Source organism: Zeus faber, assembly GCF_960531495.2.
Source record: "Zeus faber genome assembly, chromosome: 16".
Taxonomy (NCBI): domain Eukaryota; kingdom Metazoa; phylum Chordata; class Actinopteri; order Zeiformes; family Zeidae; genus Zeus; species Zeus faber.
In genome coordinates this window covers 28,159,223-28,178,845 of record NC_137202.1, presented here as the reverse complement: position 1 = coordinate 28,178,845, position 19,623 = coordinate 28,159,223, and the positions used below count along the sequence as shown (strand labels likewise).

The following is a 19,623-nucleotide window of genomic DNA, read 5'->3' as shown; positions in this document are numbered from 1 at the left end:
ATTTATTATCTAATAATCATCAAATTAATGACAATTTTATTCATAATACTTTAAAATAGTATACTTTTACTGTGCTTGAATAATGATATAAGTGGAACCAGATAGAAATCTGGCGATGGGTAATTATAACAGAAATGTTTCCCTTAAACCAACAACAAGAAAACTTTTTGTTTTTGTAAATAATTAAGCCGTTTGTCGTAATCCCCACATGACTTGAATGCAACATAAATCCCTCCCCCTAAATTAAATTGATCGGAAAGTGGAAAAATGTGTTTTTCACACAGTGACTCGCGTCACGTTGGGCTCCTGCGTCTGATCCCCTCTCCAACCCTCTCACGATGACCACACAACCCGCGTGTGTCCGCACCTCGACGGGACTCGGTTGTGCAGCTCCGCGTCTTTTAATTGTTCCTTCACGAATAGGAACGTTTTTTATTAAAAGAACACGGGGTCAAGGGGAACACGGGTACATTTCGATGGCGCACCGCGAAGTGCATCATGGGCGTTTTGGCGCTGTAGTTTCCTTGCGTGATCGCCCGCCTGCACAAACAACAACAAGAAACTACAATTCACAGAAGGCGAAACACGCGCGCGTCGTTTCGGACCCCGCTTCCGTGTGGCGCTGGCTGACGATGATGTTCGAGGTGGAAGTTTGTGTCAGAAACTCCAAGTTTAGTTCAGTTAAACTTATTCAGTCACCGCCGAGATACGTGTTCAAAGTGGAAAACTCAGCGGATGTTCATTTTTGATGCAGAGGTAAAAAATAACTATAAACTATTGCAAATTTTAGGTTGATTGTATTTTGACATTTTTCTGTTTTTAAGTGCTTATTGTTTATTGACAATATTTCTATGTTTTAGTGAATTTCTAGGTTTACAGCATATTGACAATTTTTTATATATTTTGTTTTAATCATTATTCCCTATTGTTTCGATGTGAGTTGCTGTAATAACTGTCTGGCCGTCTGTCCATCCATCCATCTGTCTGTCCGTCTATTGTTCCATCCATCCATCTATCTGTCTATCTGTCCGTCCTTCCGTCCGTCCGTGGTCAGAATGTTCGCTGGCCGTCTGCTGAGGTGTGTTCACCATGGGCGTCCTCCCTGCCTGGAGCGCTGCGTGCAGCACCTCTCTGCTCACAGCGTGAGGAGCTCTCAGAGGAGGAGCAGCCCCTACAGCTCGGTGGACACTGCCCGCTACTCTGCTCTGCTGAAGTCCGTCGTGTCTCAGAGAGTCAGTTCCCAAACTCCTGAGACGCTCGAAGAGGAGAATCAGCTCATTTATGGACCCGTGGTCGAGTCGCAAACCCAAGCTAAGAGACAAAAGGAGCCCAGAGAGCCCAAAATCCTTCACCCATTCACAAACTCTGATGGAGCGCGTCTGAACTTAGAGGGTGAGTCTGTAACACCGACTCGGATTCTTATAGAAAAGGGTCAAGACCGGTCTTTGGTCCCAAGTGTCACCCGTGTTCTGCAAAGGACTTTATCCCCAGAGCAGGTGTTCTACCTAGAACGGTGGAAGAAAAGGATGGTAGCAGAGCTGGGAGAAGAAGGCTTCAAAGAGTACAGTCAAGGTACGTTTTAACTGGATTCATTGGACAATATTTCCCTGTCCAGTCCATGATCGCTCTGGGAGAAGCGAGCAATCTGAAAACCTCTGTGCCTTGGACAGCATAATGGCTGCGCACCAAACCTTTTTTTTTTTTTTTTTGCCCTCCTCCCCAGAATTATTCAGGCAAGGCAAGCTTTTCCACCGAGCCGTGGAGGACATTCTCACTCCAGAGGACCTGGGGAAAGCTGAAGACAGAGCAGTCCGTGCACCTGAAGTAAGGGGCTACTTGGACAGTATCTCCTACGTCCTGGAAGACATCAGTGCAGTGAGGGCCATTGAAAGCGCCGTGCAGCACAGGACCCTCAACTATCTGGGTGTGGTGGATTGTGTGGCCCGCTACAGGTAAATAGATAGAAAGGAATGTCCTGCAGTTTTAAACACACAATTTGGAGTCGGCCAAGTTGGAAATAAAGAATACAACAGGTATAAAAGATAAGCTCCCCAACGATCAGAGGATATGCAAAGGAAACGAAACAAGTGTAGAGACGATAACGATCAGGCTGCTGTTTTCAAACGGTTTAAATCGTAACGCGCTGCCAGCATGTCACACGGGTATTAGATTGTTTTTAAGAAGATCTAGGAAGACCCTTGTTGTGTCATTTCCTCAGGGGAGTTCTGTGTGTGATTGACTGGAAGACCTCAGAGAAGCCCAAGCGGCATCTCCAGAACACGTACGACAACCCCGTGCAGGTGGCGGCGTATGCTGGGGCTTTGAATCACGACGACAACTACACCTACCAGGTGCCCTGTTGCTGAGATGGTGAAACCCAGCTTCTAGTCACTGAAACCTGTTGTTTCCTCCATGCTTGTTAATCTTCCTTTGTCTCATCTCACAGGTTGAAAACGGACTCATCGTCGTCGCCTACAAAGACGGCTCCCCCGGCGACGTGCACCTGCTGAGCTCTGAGCTGCTCTTGGAGTTCTGGCGAAAGTGGTTGGTTCGCCTCCAAGACTTCACGGAGCAGAAATGAAGACGCTCACGGTAAAGCTTCAAGAAAATATTAGTCCCTGTGTTTTGGAGACCAACGTTTTCGCATTAAACTTTATTGAATGTGCTCAATGGTTTTTGTAATCATTTATCAACCAGTGTTATCTGGTGTATTTAGCGCCCAAGTAATTAGTATCAGAAATATGCTTTTAAATTGCAAATATTACACCATAGTACTTAACTTGATAGACTCTTTACTTGATAGAAATTGTACTTCAGTGCTTTTGAATGAAGGTTTTCCAAATCGACTTTGACTCTCGAAGAGTCCAGTACCACAACATGCCGGGAGCACCAGCAACTCTGGACTGAGATAAACCGCCAAAGCTGCTTTACGAGCTGCTGACCCGGAACCAGGCCAGCGGGTAGGAGGGATCCTTCGTGAAGCCCAGGCTGGAGAAGAGGCGGTAGGATGGCCAGTTCCCCTCCTCCACGGAGGAGTAGACGGGGAAGCCCCGAGCGTGGAGCCTCCGGGCCATGCAGCTCACCAGGGCGGAGGCCAGGCCCCTCCTCCGGTGCTGCGGCAGCGTGTACAGCATTCCCATGAAGCCGCTGGCGTAGACCAGGATCCAGGCCACGGGCTGCCGGTCTGCGTCCAGCACGCAGCAGGACGGGAAGTGAGTGATCATGTCCCGGATCATGGTGGCGCTGCCCTCGCAGCTGAACTTCCAGGAGCCGCTGACCAGGTTAAGGTGAGACTCGTCCAGGGAACCGAACTCCAAGCCGCTGTGGGACCAGAGGCTTTGAGTTAGAGCGCACCAGCAGTATGACGAAGACGATGACGATGATGATGATGAGGGAGCCCCGTAGACTGCACCTGGGGACGGGAGGAAGGCTGGACACGTCCTCCAATGTAATCATGTGGCACACCGCCACCTTCCTCGCATGCATGTTGTTCTCCAAAGCCAGAGCCTTCACCGTCTCCTCGTAGCGGTTATCCACACCTCGACAGGACGTTGTGCATTTAAATTTACATACATGTTATCTCGCATAGCAGTGTGATTAAAATGAATCCATCACTGAGTTGGAATATTGAAATTGGTCAGAAGTGTGTGAATGTGAGGATCCATATTGAATTATTACCCCAAGACCGATGTGCGCTCCAGCTTATATTGGCCTTCTTCATGGTTTCCTCTAGAGAAGCTTCATCTTTTGCGAAGATGCAGACGTCCTTGAATCCATCTCCGTCCTTGAAATAAACTAGACGACATGAGTCCGCACCCGACGACCGGGAGACTCCCAGAACAACCACCTGCTCGTGTTTCTCACCTGTTGTAGTTCAGGTTGGCAGATGATGACCCTGAAATCCGGCCAGCGGTCCGCCAAGATCCTGACCGGGTCCGAGTGGATTCTGTTTCTGAGGAACACATAACTGTAAACCTGAGGAAGGAAAAGAGGTCGACTAAATCAAGTAAAAATACTCGCTGCCTTCACATGAATAGCATTTGAAATAATTCTCAAACTATTTGTCACCAGTTGAGAGTAAGGTAGAAAGCTCTTTAATTTGGTTTCCACTATTTCCAGTTGCTCTCCATTCAGTTCCATGGCAGATGACTGTGTCCACCTGGCAGAAAATACACATTAAAATACAACAGATAATAACAATAAAAATAATATAAACAAACAACCATAATGAATATCTATGGAAGTGTTGTATAGCGACCTGGTCAATGCTGAAAACACCATAAATAAATATATTCTCCCAGGCTACTGGGACAAATATACAAAGGAGTACATGTTATGCTGTGAATCTCCCTCAGGTATTTTTATTTAATAATACTCAGCAGATAATTTGTAGATTTGTGATAGAAAAAAAATGGTGGTCAACCAGATGGCGCTGTTATCCCATCCTTAATTCAACTTTATCACTTGAATCAATCGAACATAAAGAAGCTCAACTTTTGCTTCACAAGTCTTTTCATATACAAACAGAAATAACATTTGAGGTGAATATACATTTAATATGTTTGTTGTGCTGATTGAGGGGCCCCCCCCAACCCCCTCTGCGCATGTCAGACAGCTTTTTATTAGGAAGCTGAGCAGCCCGATGGTGCCTGCGCAGCCCGGTACTGCCCACTGACTGCAGGAACCACGCCCACCTCGCCACAGGAACCACGCCCACCTAATTGTAAAAACCACGTCTACCCCACTGCAGGAACCACGCCCACTTCATACATGAATTTACTAAAAGGATATTTGGCTTTCGGGTGAAATTTATGGAAAATGTAAAAAGTTCACGCTACAGTGATATGATATGATGAAATGAGGGCATTTAAGTAGAAGCATACAATGGTTATTTCCTCATCTCAAACAATTTATTGAAACAAAAGCCAACAACAGCGGTGGGTTTATTACAACAAAAAATGCCAATGTCTCAATAACTTGTCATGTGGCCTCGAGCATCAGTTACAGCTTGACAACCACGTCTCATGCTGTTCACAAGTCAACTTATTGTCTGCTGAGGCCTGGCCCCCCACTCTTCTTGAAGGGGGCCCTCAGGTCATTGAGGTTCTGGGGTACAGGGTGAAGAGCCTCTATCCGGGGGGCAACATGTGCTCTTACAAGAGCATTTAAGTAGGCGGGAGCATTCCCAGCAATCATTCTGTAGGCCAGCATCAGAGACTTGAACTTGATGCGGGCGGCTACAGGTAACCAGTGGAGCTCGATGAGCAGCGGAGTGACATGTGCCCTCTTTGGCTGGTTGAACACCAGTCGCGCCGCCACATGTCACTGTACCATTCACAAAGTTTAGGGCAGTTCTGTATTGACTGGACACACCTGCCCACACTGTAACACCACCACCACCAAAGGCTCGTCTGGTGACAACAGTGGCTGATGCGTAGCGCTCTCCTTGACGTCTCCAACATCGTTGGCGGCCATCATTTCTGCTCAACGTGAATTGACTTTCATCAGAGAACAGCACTGAGGCCACTGGTCCCTCGTCCGGCGTAAATGCTCCCTGGCCCAAGCAAGACGGTGCCTGGTGGTGTGGTCAGGTACCCTTGCAGGTGGTCTAGCACGCAGACCACGCTGATGTCAACAGTTTTGAATGGTCTGATGTGACACTTGGTGCCTCTCACCTCCCTTAAATGTGCCTGGAGTTGAGTGGCATCATCCTCCGGTTGCGCAGGGCAGTGTGCACAATGCAGCGCTCATCAGTGTGGGATGTGGCCAAAGGACGTCCACTTCTATGCCTTTCTGTGACTCTTCCAGTCTCTGTATCTCTGTTGCAAGCTGCTGGTGACACTCTAAGCTCTGTGGCCACTTCCCTCTGAGAACATCCTGTTTGAAGCCTCGCTATGGCAAGTACTGTTGATCAGTTTTTAGGTGTCGTCTTGGTCTCATAATGTCAATATGTGAACAGCACGATGAAGAGGACTGTTTAAATACCAATTCTAATTGAACCAGGAAATGTATTGGTGGATTCATGGATCGAACACCTGTTGTGAATTTTTCCGTTCAGCTCCTTGTTAGAAAACAGCAAGTTGTGCAAAAAGTACTGAAACATTGAACAGTTGGACATGTGCATTCAAAAGTTTAGAGAAGGTCAAATTAAGTTCACCTGTAAAGATTATAGTGCATTTTAGGTTTATCCTGAAATTTCACCCAAAAGACGAATATCCCCAACTTTTTGTGAGTAGTATATATATATAAATTAACTGAGGTAATGCGAGAAATATATTGGATATTTTTTGCGAGGCTGAGAAGGTCACAACTGGAAAGTAACACATTTTAAACCTGACGACAAAATCATATTTGATGCCTGCCATAAGCCAGTGAACTGATTTGCATTGATTTCAATAGAAAAAATCCTCCTGTGTAAAGGACCGTCTAAAAGGTGCAGACCAAGAAATGAAATCCAATAGAAGCAGAAGAATAAAGAATATCCTTGATACAAAATGACACCATATTGCAAATTTTAATCATGACTATTTGAATGTCAGACCCTTTTTTCGTTTATTTATTACTTTTTTACTATCAAGACACCAAGAACTGGAAGTATGGTAGTAAGTATCCTGAGTCCTATCCAATTGTTTGAGTATATCTATGTTGTATTATTATGTACCTTGGCTTTTTATTAGTATTCTTTCTTGCAAACCTAAATCATTTTGACCGTCTTTGTTTATTTTCCGGAGAGAAGGGGGCACGAGTGTTGCTTACTTGGTGAAATGTCGCTAGATTTAGTGACTTTTCGGACCCTCTTGATGACAGTATGCAATGCACGATACGCAAACGAGCGCATGGCGTCATCTGGCGACTACAGTGACTCGGAGCTCGTTCCTTCGAAGAAGCATTGACGACACTGGAGCGCAAATCACTTTTAGACGGTCGCGCAGACTTAACCAGCTGGGCTGTTGCGAAGAAAGATCCAGGAGCAGGGCTATTCATTACAGTTGACCCACCAGCGGATTCCGCGAGTAGCGCGCTCTGAGCTTGTTAAAATGAGCTTGATAAAACTCAGCTCGGTCTCGGGTGACTTACCAGCCGGAGCCGCTGCTCTCCTCCCTGGAATGAGACACTGAGCGGCGGGCAGCGTCAAACCTGAGAAGCCGCTTCGTTAGGGACCGCCTGCAAGTGACACCACACCTTTTAAAGGCGGGAATAGGTGGTTGCTACATGCTGCACACTTTATTATTAAAGCATTACGCTGTAAATAAAAGTTATTATTTGAAATGCTGAGAAATGTAATTTATTGTGCACAATATGTATATATTTATTTTCTAATATTCAACAAGTTTCACAATAAAAAAATAAATAAAAGAACTACTCTAGTGTATTAGTTAATTGCCGGTGGCAGGAGACAGCACCAGGGACCTATTCTGTAAATGTCACTCGGTTCAGTGCTTGTACACATACATTTGGGTTAAACGGGCGGTCGTTAAGTGAGGAGTACCTTTATTTGCTATGCATTTCTTTCTGTGTGTGTGTGTGTGTGTGTGTGTGTGTGAGTGTGTACGATAGGTTGACTTTACAGTAGGCTGCAGAGAGCTATCCGCTCCGCATTTCTCCAAACATAACTGGATGTATTTATTTTATTTGCCGATGTTTCCATAATGGAATGAAACAAAAAGCCCCAAGCTCCAAGCCCCAAGACACGCCCTAACCCACCCTATCCCGCGCTGCTCCAAGCTCTGTGCCACTCTGGACACCGTGGTCAAAGTCGATACAAACTTTAAAATTTTGTCTTGTAGATATAATATGAGTGAAGATTTAGAAACTGGTTTGATTGTTTCTTGCCTCAAATGTCTTCAGAACAGATTTAAGTGAACTAAGGTGAGATCAGTGAAAGTTATAGTGTAAATACAACGGAGCCTGGAGTAAAGCTCAAATCCTTGGCTTAAAGAACAAGGGCCTCAGGAGGGAGGCTCCACCTCCTGAAACGGAGCGTCAGGAACAGGATACTTTAGAGGCATGTTACAATGGCTAGAATGCATCACCCGAGTTGTATTTTCAGCACACACAAAAAACACCTCAGAGACCTATATTAACTTGTTGAAAAGGAGCATAATAGGTCCTCTTTAAATAAATAGCACCACATATCTGTCTGTTAAACTTCAAAAGAACCAGATCGTTCGTGAATGACCCGACACTATCTCCGACAGACAGTCAATGAGAGAAAGTATGGATAGAATGGACTGAGCAACCAATTCACCTTCATTCTACCAGCAGCGAGCGCCAAACCAGTTGGTCTCACATGTTCGGTGTGAAGCGTACAGATGGTCTCAGAGCTCATATGAATAGGCTCTTCTTTCAGATAATGCTACACTGTATTATAAAGACCAGATCACATTACATCTTCACTCAACCTTGTGTGGAGATAAGGGTATCCCCAGGGGGCTTGAAAAAGCATTGTGGTTTGTTTTATAGCACAGTAAGATTGTACCTGTCACCTGAGTTTGACCGTTTAACCACTGTATGAGAGGAACACCCAGTGATATGACTGTGTCCTGTAAATGACAACCTGACCGATGGTACACAACTGTCACAACTGTTTTAGTCATTATCTCTGTTTTTCTATCTTGTAAAAGGACCATTTGTGTAAACACTCAATGTACACTTTCCCAGCACAATAGTGTTCACTGTTTTTCTTTGTTAAAACATGTTCTCAGCTGTTACTGAAGGCAACAGCCAATCACATGGCTAGTCTCAGAAAAGGAAACAACCTCTCATCGGTATAATACCCTCTTCAGCAGAAGGAGGGGCAGACTGATCAGACCACTATTTTGCAGCAGCTCTGTATATTTCGCTTTATTCTGCAGAATAAATATCTTTAATACTCTGTTTTCCTGTAGGGGGTGGATTAACTTCACCAAGAGAATTATCCAACAGTTCCCATAATGTTTTTGTCGTTTTCTGAAAATACCACTCAGATGAGGCAATCTAGCCATTGTAACATGCCTCGAAACCATCCTGTCCCTGACACTCTGTTTCAGTGGGTGGAGCCCAACAGAATGTCCAGAGCGGTCAGAAGCCTCAAGGTTTTGTTCATAGCTTCCTTACTTGACACTTTGGCCATGTCCTAATACGAACATCCCACCCTGTAACATTATATATATGACAGAAAATAAGTAAATGCATAATAGTTCCTATTTAAGCACTTTTCAAAACGAGGCTGTGGTGTAAGGGTGGTGTGGTTTGAGCAACCACACCTGTTCTGGGTCTAGGTAATTTCGGCCCAGGATCAGTTTGGCTGTACACCTGTTGCTCGTTGATTGGTCTAACGAGCAACCGGTAAAACCCCCATCCCCACACACACACAGGAGAGGAGCCCTTGTCATGACGTGTCGATCTGCTCCGGGCTTGTTCCACCTAGCCCACTCTCTTCAATAAACTGGTGTTTTCAACCCCATCGCCTGTCTCTGTTGGAGGGACCTGAAAACACCACTCTGGTGGCGTGTGGCAGGCAAAACTGCCGCAGAGGCACTTTTTTATTATTTCATTCAGAAAAGTCTTATTTTCCATTTTTTTAAATGAGAAACTCAAAGGGTTTTACTTTTATTTAATGATTAAGCTATAATATTGATTTTTCCTCTTGCTCTATGTGCTTGTAAGAAGGCTCTGACAACAAATGTTGTTGAAAAGTTATTGAAATGTACTTTATTTCATTTGATACTTATACAACAACAACAATTGTTCAGTATTAATGAAGAAACACGGTTTATCGTTATTTAGTTTGTCCAACCCCCGTTTAGGCGATGCATGTATCGCGATTTTTGTTGTGATTCTTAGCATTATTATTGCACCAGCAAGCAAACAAATACACACACCCAAGAAACAACAATAAGCCACGCCCCGGACTGGAAGAACTACTGAAAATAAGACTCAATGAAAGCCAATAAACTGTCTGGACGAAAAGCAGAAAGGTGTAGAGAACACGGTCTGTATGGACAACCAAATTGACTTGAATGCCACAACACTCCACAAAATAAGTTTGGGAATACAAGGTAAAATCACTCCCAAAACTTAAATCCCGTTTCGTCAAATCAAAGGAAAGACTTCACAGTTGAGACTGCCCTAAACGTCCCTTCACACGGAGAGAACCCCCGAGCTGGGGTGGCGGACGGTGCGGAGGCCCTTCTCCGTCTCCTCCTAACTTCCATGTCCTGTTCACCAGATCCACGTGGGAGTCGTTCAGAGACGTCATCCTCGACACCAGCTCACTGTGGCACACGGAAGAGAGAAGATGATATTAATGTTTCTCGGCCCCCTGCCGCCTGGACGCCCTGGAAGGGGACACGAGGGACTTAAGACTAGGGGGTGTCGTTGAGTTCTGTTGTGGAAAGTCAAGCTCTTTGAGACTTAGCTGTGAGAAATCAACTTGACTTTCAATACAAAAGTAAAAATGAATCCAGTCCCTGTCAGCGTGCAGTGAGGTGGGGCCTACCTGCCTCCTGCTGCGGGGTGGAGGGCGCTGCAGTCGGGCAGGTGGAGGAGACGACCAGGCGTGAAGCTCCTCATGCTCGCTCCTCTCTCAGACAACACTTCCCTCAACATCGGAGCGTTGGAAACATCGAGGCCTGCGGGACACGGGACACGTAGGGTGTGAATCTGATCCGGGGAGAACAGTGGGTGTTCCAGTCCCCGCCTCTCACCTCAAACTAGGAAACCGGTGCTCCAGTCGATGGCGGGCTCTTCCCTGAGCACCCGACGTAAAGCCTGCTCGTCTGTGCAGAACAACGTCACTTTATGTCCTCAGAGGCCCGCTCGTTCTAAGAAATAAGGAATTCCATTATTCCAACAGATTTGATTTGTAAGAAGAAAAAAAAACAACTCACCTGGGGATCTGGGCGGCAGATGACGACTTTAAATTCTGGCCATGTATCCACCAGCACCTCCAAAGTATTCGGTCGGTTTCTGTTCATCGCAAACAATAAGCCATAAACCTGCAACACAAGGGCAGGATTCAGCACGAGGACCCAAAAACAACAAACACGAAGAGTGTCATTCTGGGAGTGTGGAACCTGACAAACCTTCAAACTTTTGGGAATGTGCTTCTGAAGCAGCTGTTTGGCCACTTGCATTTCCTGTCTGCTCAGGATCCTCATGTTGTCTGTTTGGATCTTTGAGGTTAAAAATAAATAAATGTGTGGGTGCACCACAGAGAGCAGACTTTGACCCCGATTTATTTGTATAGGTTTCCTCAGTCTAGTAGCTTGGTAAGAGCATCCTCTACCGGTGCCATGCCATCGTTCCAACGACCCATTATTCCCAAATTCCAATAGTCCGAAAAATGTCCCATTGGTGAAATCCTAACCTACTTATACCAAACCTTAACCATTTCTAACCTGACACGTTTCAGACTCAACATCATGCTTATAACTGAGCAGCACATAAAATATAAAAAATATATAAATGGCTATATCAATGACTCTTTCCTTCGGCAAATGCAGAACAAAAAATAAACCAGAAAATTCCCGAAGATCATGTGAGAAGTGAGCTGCCCCCATGTGGCCGTTTGAGTGTGTATTATCAGTTATTATTATAGTTGATATTATTTATTACTCATTATTATAATTATTATTAGGGGTCAATCCCGTAGAGATTGTTCAGATTAAGTACAGACACGATTGAGGTCTCGTTAGAACCAGGACGTCACCAACACCATCGTGGCGGAAGTTTAATCCAGATTGATCCACATACGGAGCAGAAAATAGTGAAAACACAACAAATTTAACCACGGAAAGGACAACGTTTGAAAAGTTAAGACAAATAAGAGGCTTTGTGACATCATCATCCAGTTTGCTATAAATGTGGAAGTTGTGGTTCTAATGTTCATTTGCGTGGTGTGTGCTGGTTGGTGTGGAGTCCATCGCTCTGTCGTGGTAAGAGATTACAAACTAGTCGTGTCTGTGTGTGTTTATGTACTGTCTCACCTGGTAGACGTCTACAGGGCTGCTTGACTCATATTTTATCTCTTTGTAAATGAAGACATTGTAAACCCTTATAACCCCCGTGTTGGATGCAGTGTTGTGTTCCTCCTCACTTTGCTGGATTCGAGGAAAGTAGTGAGATACAAAATCGGCGAGCGCATGATGAGTATGAGGAAAAATGCATATAATCAAATAGTTGACTCGGGACAATAGCCTCTTCCTGTTCCTGAGGAGGAAGCAGGAGCAGGAGCAGCCTCCCCAGAGTTTATATAAAGAGAGACTGTTCTTTCTCTACAATGTAAATTTTAACATTGAAAAACAATATCACATTTTGTCCTGTTTACCTTGTATGGAGATGAAGAATGAGCCCAGGGGAGCTTGAAGGATCATTGTAAGGGTTATTAGTCTGCGTCTGCCACCAAACTTTGCAAGTACCTTTGAATTCACTGTTTGAAGGGAGACAGTTGAGGGGCACAGTCTTGTAAATGACTTCTGACCAACGGCCCACAACCTGTCTTTGGTATAAAGCCCTCTTCGTCAGAAATCGCCTCAGACTGGTCAGAACACTGCTTTGGAGCAGTACTGAATCTTTCTCTTTATTCTGCAGAATAAATATCCATAATATTCTCAGTTTTTGTTTTTTGTAGCGGGCAGATTAACCTCACCGACAATGCAGAAGAATTTCTTCTACAATCTGGCGTCACGAACGGGATTCTCTGCTTGGCTCTGTTGGAACTCTTCATGCCCAGGTTGTGTGCACAACGGCAGGCAGGAACCGACCGTGAAGACATCCAAGAAGGAGTCTTCTGGACATGACTGACAGATCCAGCAGAGACAACACGAGATCCCGAACAAATTAAGGTGAGGACTCACTGAGATATTGTACCGATCAGAGAAGATCGAAGGGAAAGCTATTGTGAAGGAAATAGCTCTGAGTAAGCTTAAAGATTGTAATTATAAAGATTGTAATTATAATTATAATTGTAATCTAATTGCTCCTGATGGCTGCGTCCGTCAGTGTTTGAATAATTGTAAGTCACTTTGGATAAAAGCGTCTGCTAAATGTAATGTAATTAATATACATGTACAATTATCCTGTTATGCAATCGTTGAGTCACAACGCTTTAGAAATGTAGAACTGACCATACAACTTATGTATGCGCAAATTTGCCTTCTACCCTGTGTGTGTTCTTGTATAATGTACTGCAACATGCTGATAGAAAATAGAATCATTGATTCTTCGGATAGTAAATGGAATAATTTATATTGTATATGCCTGATATAAGAAATAGAATAAGTAGTAAGTTAAACGTATTTAGTCCCATAGCCAGTGTCAGCTTGTGTGACAATACAAAAAGGATATTCTGGGCTTGCATGTCCACGATGCTCCTGGGAATTTCCCGAACACAATGATCTCACAGCCTCCCGGTTGGATTTGTGGAATCACATGAATTTAACGACATGATGTTTAGAAGTTCACTAGATTTCACTGCATTTCACAAAATACAAAAAAATGTAATATGTACCTTAAACAAATAAACTAGACCCCATGTATTGCTGCTTATCGATCAACATAATGTCACCTTAGAACTTATGATCATTTGTTGAGGCCTCGTTGGACGACAACGTTTCATACGTGTTGTCGTCCAAGTTTGATTCTCACCCAAAAGGAAATATTGATAAAACTTCACAATTCACAAAATTCACAAAAAATTGAAGAACATTGTTGTTACATTGAGAACACAGTCACTGTTTGACATCATGAACCAATTCTATATAAATCCACAGTTCGCCTGAGTCGTTGTAAAAATCAAAAAATTTTAACTTGTGCATCATTGCACAGAATATGGAGAATTGCAATACATATCTAACACGACTAAACTGGCCCCTGTGTGTTGCTGCCTACAGCTAGATTTATTATTATAATTATCATTATTATTATTATTATTAGGGGTCCATCATTGTAATTGTTCAGAAATTTGTGAAAAACGGGACAAAATTTGACCGTGAAATTTCACTGTGTGTAAAGTAAATGTATATAAGTGTCTGTCGTCTTACCCGTTTGATGTGAGCGGGGCTTTTCAGTCGATATTTGATCTCTTGCTCTTTTTGTAAATAAAGATTCTGTTTGTTGTGTCCCTCCTTACTTTGTGGGACTTGAGGAAGTCATAAGATACAAACTGTAGGAGTCCATGATGTGTATTGTGGAATCGTAACCCATCAGAAGAACTAGGACAAGTTAACAACTTCAAATAATAATTATAATAATAATTATTATAGAAAGTCATCACTGCATCATTATGTCACTCCGTCGCCGTTCCCCCACTTGTCTCACGGTGAGTTCTACCTGTTTACAGCCACACCCAAACGGCTGCTTGATGTAACTCGTTCTACGTTTCACAGAACCCGGAAAACATCCCTAAAACCACAAAACTGGATGCTGTGCGTTGCAGCTACATTTATCATTATTATTCTATCAGAAGTCAATTATATCAGATTATATTGTGGGTTTTTATATATATATATATATATATATATATATATATATATATACACACACACACACACATACACACACACACACACTTTTACACACACACCATTTTTTTTTTTTATATATATATACACACATACACACAATTGGTTTATTTGCCCGTTTCATCATTTCACTGCATCACAGTTTGGAAGTGATGTCCTGGCAAAGCAACTTGAGAAATATTAGAATTGTATACATTATTATAGAACACTTTTTCAAAATAAATGTTTTACGGCATTTTTTAAAATATATATTTATGTTCTGATGAAAAAAAGCTTATCAGCAGAAACACTGCTTGAATCTATTTTGTTCCGGGCTGTTTCTCCTTTCAACTTCCACCTTCGGTGGCTGAGCGACACTGGAACACTGCGTATGCGTGCATAGGTTTGTACAGTCAGTAAGACAGTATGTACAGTCAGTAAGAGGAAGAGAGGACTGAAAAAAAGTGGAAAACAAAAAAATAAACATTAAAAAAATATATACATTAATTTTTTTATATACATGAATAAATTTGCAGGTATATGTAAGAAAATTGCTTTTAATTGCATCACTTTCCAGGAGGAATGAAGCATTGTTTCAATGAGCCGTAAGGGTACCAACACATTTGTCCACGTCTGTATGTTTAGTGGTTACTACCTACAAAAGTGTCCAAGGAAGGACGACCAGTGAACCGGCGACAGGGTCATGGGGCCCAAGGCTCATTGATGCACGTGGGGAGTGAAGTCTAGTCCGTCTGGTTGGATCCCACAGAAGAACTACTGCAGCACAAAGTGTTGAAACAGTGAATGTTGCTGTGATAGAAAGGTGTAGAACACACAGTGCATGGCAGCTTGCTGCGTATGGGAGCACTCACAGTGTCCATGCTGACCCCTGTCCACCCCTGAAAGCACCTACAATGGACACGTCAGCGTCAAAACCGGACCATGGAGCAATGGAAGAAGGTGGAGGTCTAATGAATCATATTTTGATGAATCACGTTTTCTTCTACATCATGTGGATGGGTGGGGTTAGGGTCCAATCCGATGGAGCATCTTTGGGATGTGCTGGAACAACGAGCCATGGAGGCCCCACCTCCAATTTCCAGGACTTAAAGGATCTGCTGCTAACGTCTTGGTGCCAGATACCACAGGACACCTTCAGGGTCTGGTGGAGTCCATGCCTCCACCTCACAGCTGTTTTGGTGACACGAGGGGGAGCTACACAATATTAGTGGTTATTAGTGGTGCTTTTCATGTGGTTGATCCGTGACACACACACACACACACACTTTTAAATTGTAGATTTCTATCTATAACAAAAGTGTGTTCCAACAATTTCCATCTGTTAATTATTATTTTATACAATGGGCACTGTCTTGGGACGCTACTCATTCCCTGAACCTCATATTTCCCCCCTTCGAGACTACACAATGTCTCGACAGAGAGAAGAGTCATTGAAGTTACGACGTTAATTGGCTTAATAGAAATCACCTACTAACAAACAGACTGATTATAATATACCCTTCTAAACACGCTTAGTCGTAGCAATACAATAAATTTGGTAAGTGTGAGAGCGAAAAACCCATTTGGCAGCTTCCTTTCTTAGTTCTTTCAACAACAATCAAGACATGAAATTCTCTCACGGTTCCTAGTATTGAGTCTATGACAGAATCAGATATTCAGAATGGATATTTCTCTACTAGTGTTAGCTCCTAACTACACACCTCTACCCAATTCAGACCTGTATGCTGACAGATTTTAACTATGCGATTTTTCAGCACACTATTCAATTTTTCACAAATACCTTGGCTTTGCGCATGATAAACAGCTCTTAGACATTGTTTAATTCCCAATTTTTGCTGAATTAATTTTACTGTTTTATCCACAAACTCTTTCCCATTATCTGAAGATATGCGATCTGGAAGTCCCCGCCTGCTTATGACCTCACGAAACAAGAACTTGGCTCTGCAACTGACTGAGCATCTTTAGGCTTGTTTGGACATGCTTCAGTGCACCGTGAAAATCTATCCACGCCAACTAACATGTATCTTTTACCTCCTACTGGTCTGATCATGTCAACAAAATCCACAACCAACTCACGCATGGGACCTGTCAGAGTTGGAATGTGACCGGATGAACTCTTCACACCCCTCTGAACATTGTCTTTAAGACCGAGTGTACATCTGCCTATGACATAATTAATTTGCTCAAGCAAGTACGGTGCCCAAAAACCCATACTCTGTCGTGATTTTTCTTCTTACCTCCCCCCTTGCAACATAGGCTAACTGTGCTTCCTGAATCATCAAACCTAGTAGGTCTGGGGGTGCTACCAGTGTGTGGCACACTTTTCTCAATGTCACGCTCTTTATCAAGATAATCATCATTGTTTATCTTCATAGCTGCTCCTTTACTTTCTCATTCCACCACCAAGAAGCCTCTTCTTTCGGCTGGCCCCTTAGGGGCGCCGCAGTGCATTATCTACCTACAATTCTTTCTGTTCTGCTCATCTATAAACCTTCCTGGTCTTGTTCCTTCTGGTCAAGCTCCTTTTTCCTCCGCTATAGCCAACATCCGATCCCGATCTGATTGCGGGGTCGTATCCTCCAATAGCTTCGTCCGAATCACTCACACCCTCTTCTCCTATTTCCAGGCTTCTAACTTGTTGTCTGCTTCTCAAACGGTTCCTTCTCTTGGTACTGTTAGAGCTCTGATACATCTTTATGGTTGTTGTAGCCTTGCCCTTCTCTATTATTTGCTCATCCTCATCTTTGAAGAGATAGTTGCCCTCCGTTGTCATCACTGGGAGCTGGGGATAAACATCAGTGAACTTCACCTCCTTCTCATAAGGCGAGGGCTTCATTACAGATGCTGTATGTGAGAAGGGTGCAGTAATCTTCTCCATCAATTTTTCTGCTTCCTTTTCATTTTTCTTTATTTCTTGTCTACTTTGTTCTCTTTTTTCCTTTGCAGCTTCGAACCATGTCTGTCCCTCCTTTAAGAACAGCTGCAGAATTCCAAGTTCCGTTTGTCTTTTTTCTCCGTGCGTCTCTTTCCTCTTTTTCCTTTCTTTTGATTTACTTTATATGTGGACACAAGCACCTGCATTGTTTTAATCACATCCGGGGTTAAGAGTTCCTCCAGCTGGCCATGGTTGTTCAATATCAAGCCACCGCTTGCTCCATTTTCCTGATATTTTGGCAATATCTTTAATAAGAGGATTATTCTTTCGCACTACATCAATTGGAGTGATTACTTTTGTAATTTTTGTATCCATTTCTTTTATTTTTAATCAAATTGATTTATTTAAAAATTATTTATAAAGCACCATGTAATCACACTGCACCAAAAACAACAGAATTTTCCACCCCCTAAGGAGACCAATAGCTTCCCACTTATGAAAGCAACTTCACTTGTTCATGATGTGATACATCTGATCATACTCATTTATCTTCAATTATCAAAATGTCCATCAATGTTCGCTCTCAAAACAGCCTCAATCAAGGTAAACCATACTCAGATAATGAAACCAATATTCACAGCACTAAACCATATTTAAATCAAATCAGTTTTTCCGCATGTGATCAATCAAATCAATAATGCTCCATTAATTAGGTGAATGCCTTGATGAGTCAGTCCATTGCCAAGTCTCTGACTAACTAATTGCAAACGCTATATAAGAAAAATAACTACTGTAATCCCATATGTGAAAACAAGCAATCATATAGGTTATAACTAGATGTACGCACATATAGGTAAATGCAGGTGTCTATTAAAAAGAGTTTGTGGATAATCCGTACTGGCCTTATTCATGAGATTCATAATTTCTTAAGCACTGTCATCCGCAAGCTCCCGGTGTCTGTGAAGAACTGCCAGATGTCTTGTCATCTGCCCCTTGGATGATCCAATTCAGAAACATTCCATCTTTTCTGTCTTTCTCCCAGCTTTCACTCAGCAAATTAAAAGAGAGGAAGAAAGAAAAAACAAAAAGGACAACACAAGAGTTCAGTGTCTTAAGACCACTCTAAATTGTTATACATACTATAATACAATTCAATGAGACATACATTATCAGCTTTTTATTTCTCACGCATTTGAAATAAAGCAATGTTTTACTTTTATTCATACGATGCATTTAAATCTAAAGAGTATATTAGTTAATCTAATATCACCTCTTATTCATTATTTTTATTTATATCATACTTCTTCTCCACCCCTCTTGTCAGGGGGAGTCAACTAAGTTCCACTATGAAGCACCACCCCTTAGAAAGAAACAGTCTTTATTTGTCACACAACACACCACATGCTTGCACACACACATGCTTTGATGGTGGCCGGTGAAATGGTTCCTCTGCATTTAACCATCCTGGCTTATCTTTCCCCTGGGGCCACAGCCAGGAGCAGTGGGCAGCGTACGTGGACGCGCCCGGGGACCAGGTGATAAGTGTCCATCGATGGTCAGAAGATGAGCATGTGTTTGAGGGGGGTCCTTACTGACGTGAGGGGGAAGGAAACCCCATGTGAGCACGGGGAGAACATGCAAACTCCACACAGAAAGGCTCCTATTTGGGAGATAACCCACCGGAGCACAGTGCCAACAGCGCCCCAGGCGGGAATTGAACCCAGGACCTTCTTGCTGTGAGGCAGCAGTGAACAGCCCAGCCTAATGCAGTTACGCACAGAGTCATAAATCAAAGCTGATTCCTTTCACTCAGCAGCCAAAACACAAAACCTCTTCTCTTGCATCAAAAACCCAACTTTTCCTTCTATTTCACCAAGACTATCTGCTCCTTTAACCAACGGAACTCACAGCAAGCACTGTCAAACACTCCAAGCACAAAGAGAAAAAACTCACACACCAACCACACAATACACAAATCCTACTCATAATTCAGAGCAGGAGATTTTCTTTTCTTTTCTGAATGTGTATATGCATGTGTAGGTAGACTGTTTCTGGTGATTCTAGTCCTTCTCTCAAGAAGGCTCATTTTGTTATCAAATATATAAAGTCCTGTGAAGGTTCATATCCTTTATCAAATGTATAAAACGTCCTTGAAAGAAAAAGGCTCAAATTTATTTATCAAACGTCCTTAAAGAAAAAAGGCTCATATATATTTATAAAACTTCCTTTGAAGAAAAAGGATCC

At 43.0% G+C, this 19,623-nt stretch overlaps 2 protein-coding genes across 2 annotated transcripts; one reads left to right on the top strand and one right to left on the bottom strand.

Moving 5' to 3' along the window:
- Positions 1 to 630: 630 nt before the first annotated feature.
- On the top strand, positions 631 to 2,658 carry mgme1 (mitochondrial genome maintenance exonuclease 1). The gene is made up of 5 exons (XM_080017085.1): positions 631 to 756; positions 1,055 to 1,572; positions 1,724 to 1,952; positions 2,219 to 2,351; positions 2,447 to 2,658. The coding sequence occupies exons 1-5, from the start codon at positions 749 to 751 to the stop codon at positions 2,579 to 2,581; spliced, it is 1,023 nt and encodes a 340-aa protein (XP_079873211.1). The 5' UTR covers positions 631 to 748; the 3' UTR covers positions 2,582 to 2,658.
- Positions 2,594 to 14,284, bottom strand: LOC307242144 (glycine N-acyltransferase-like). Its single transcript, XM_080016478.1, has 12 exons — positions 14,025 to 14,284; positions 11,067 to 11,156; positions 10,872 to 10,979; positions 10,704 to 10,752; positions 10,481 to 10,613; positions 10,098 to 10,256; positions 7,078 to 7,164; positions 4,069 to 4,159; positions 3,865 to 3,975; positions 3,679 to 3,784; positions 3,413 to 3,539; positions 2,594 to 3,321 (listed from the first exon to the last, which is right to left on the bottom strand). Exons 2-12 carry the CDS (start codon positions 11,139 to 11,141, stop codon positions 2,928 to 2,930), a joined length of 1,440 nt encoding a protein of 479 aa, XP_079872604.1. The 5' UTR covers positions 11,142 to 11,156; positions 14,025 to 14,284; the 3' UTR covers positions 2,594 to 2,927.
- Positions 14,285 to 19,623: the final 5,339 nt, after the last annotated feature.

Coding starts and splice junctions, on each gene's coding strand:
- mgme1 (XM_080017085.1), top strand. Junction 1,573..1,723: donor CTTCAAAGAGTACAGTCAAG/GTACGTTTTAAC, acceptor CCTCCTCCCCAG/AATTATTCAGGCAAGGCAAG. Junction 1,953..2,218: donor GATTGTGTGGCCCGCTACAG/GTAAATAGATAG, acceptor TCATTTCCTCAG/GGGAGTTCTGTGTGTGATTG.
- LOC307242144 (XM_080016478.1), bottom strand. CDS start 11,141: ATGAGGATCCTGAGCAGACAGGAAATGCAAGTGGCCAAACAGCTGCTT. Junction 3,976..4,068: donor TTCTACCTTACTCTCAACTG/GTGACAAATAGT, acceptor TTCCTTCCTCAG/GTTTACAGTTATGTGTTCCT. Junction 3,540..3,678: donor GAGCGCACATCGGTCTTGGG/GTAATAATTCAA, acceptor CGTCCTGTCGAG/GTGTGGATAACCGCTACGAG.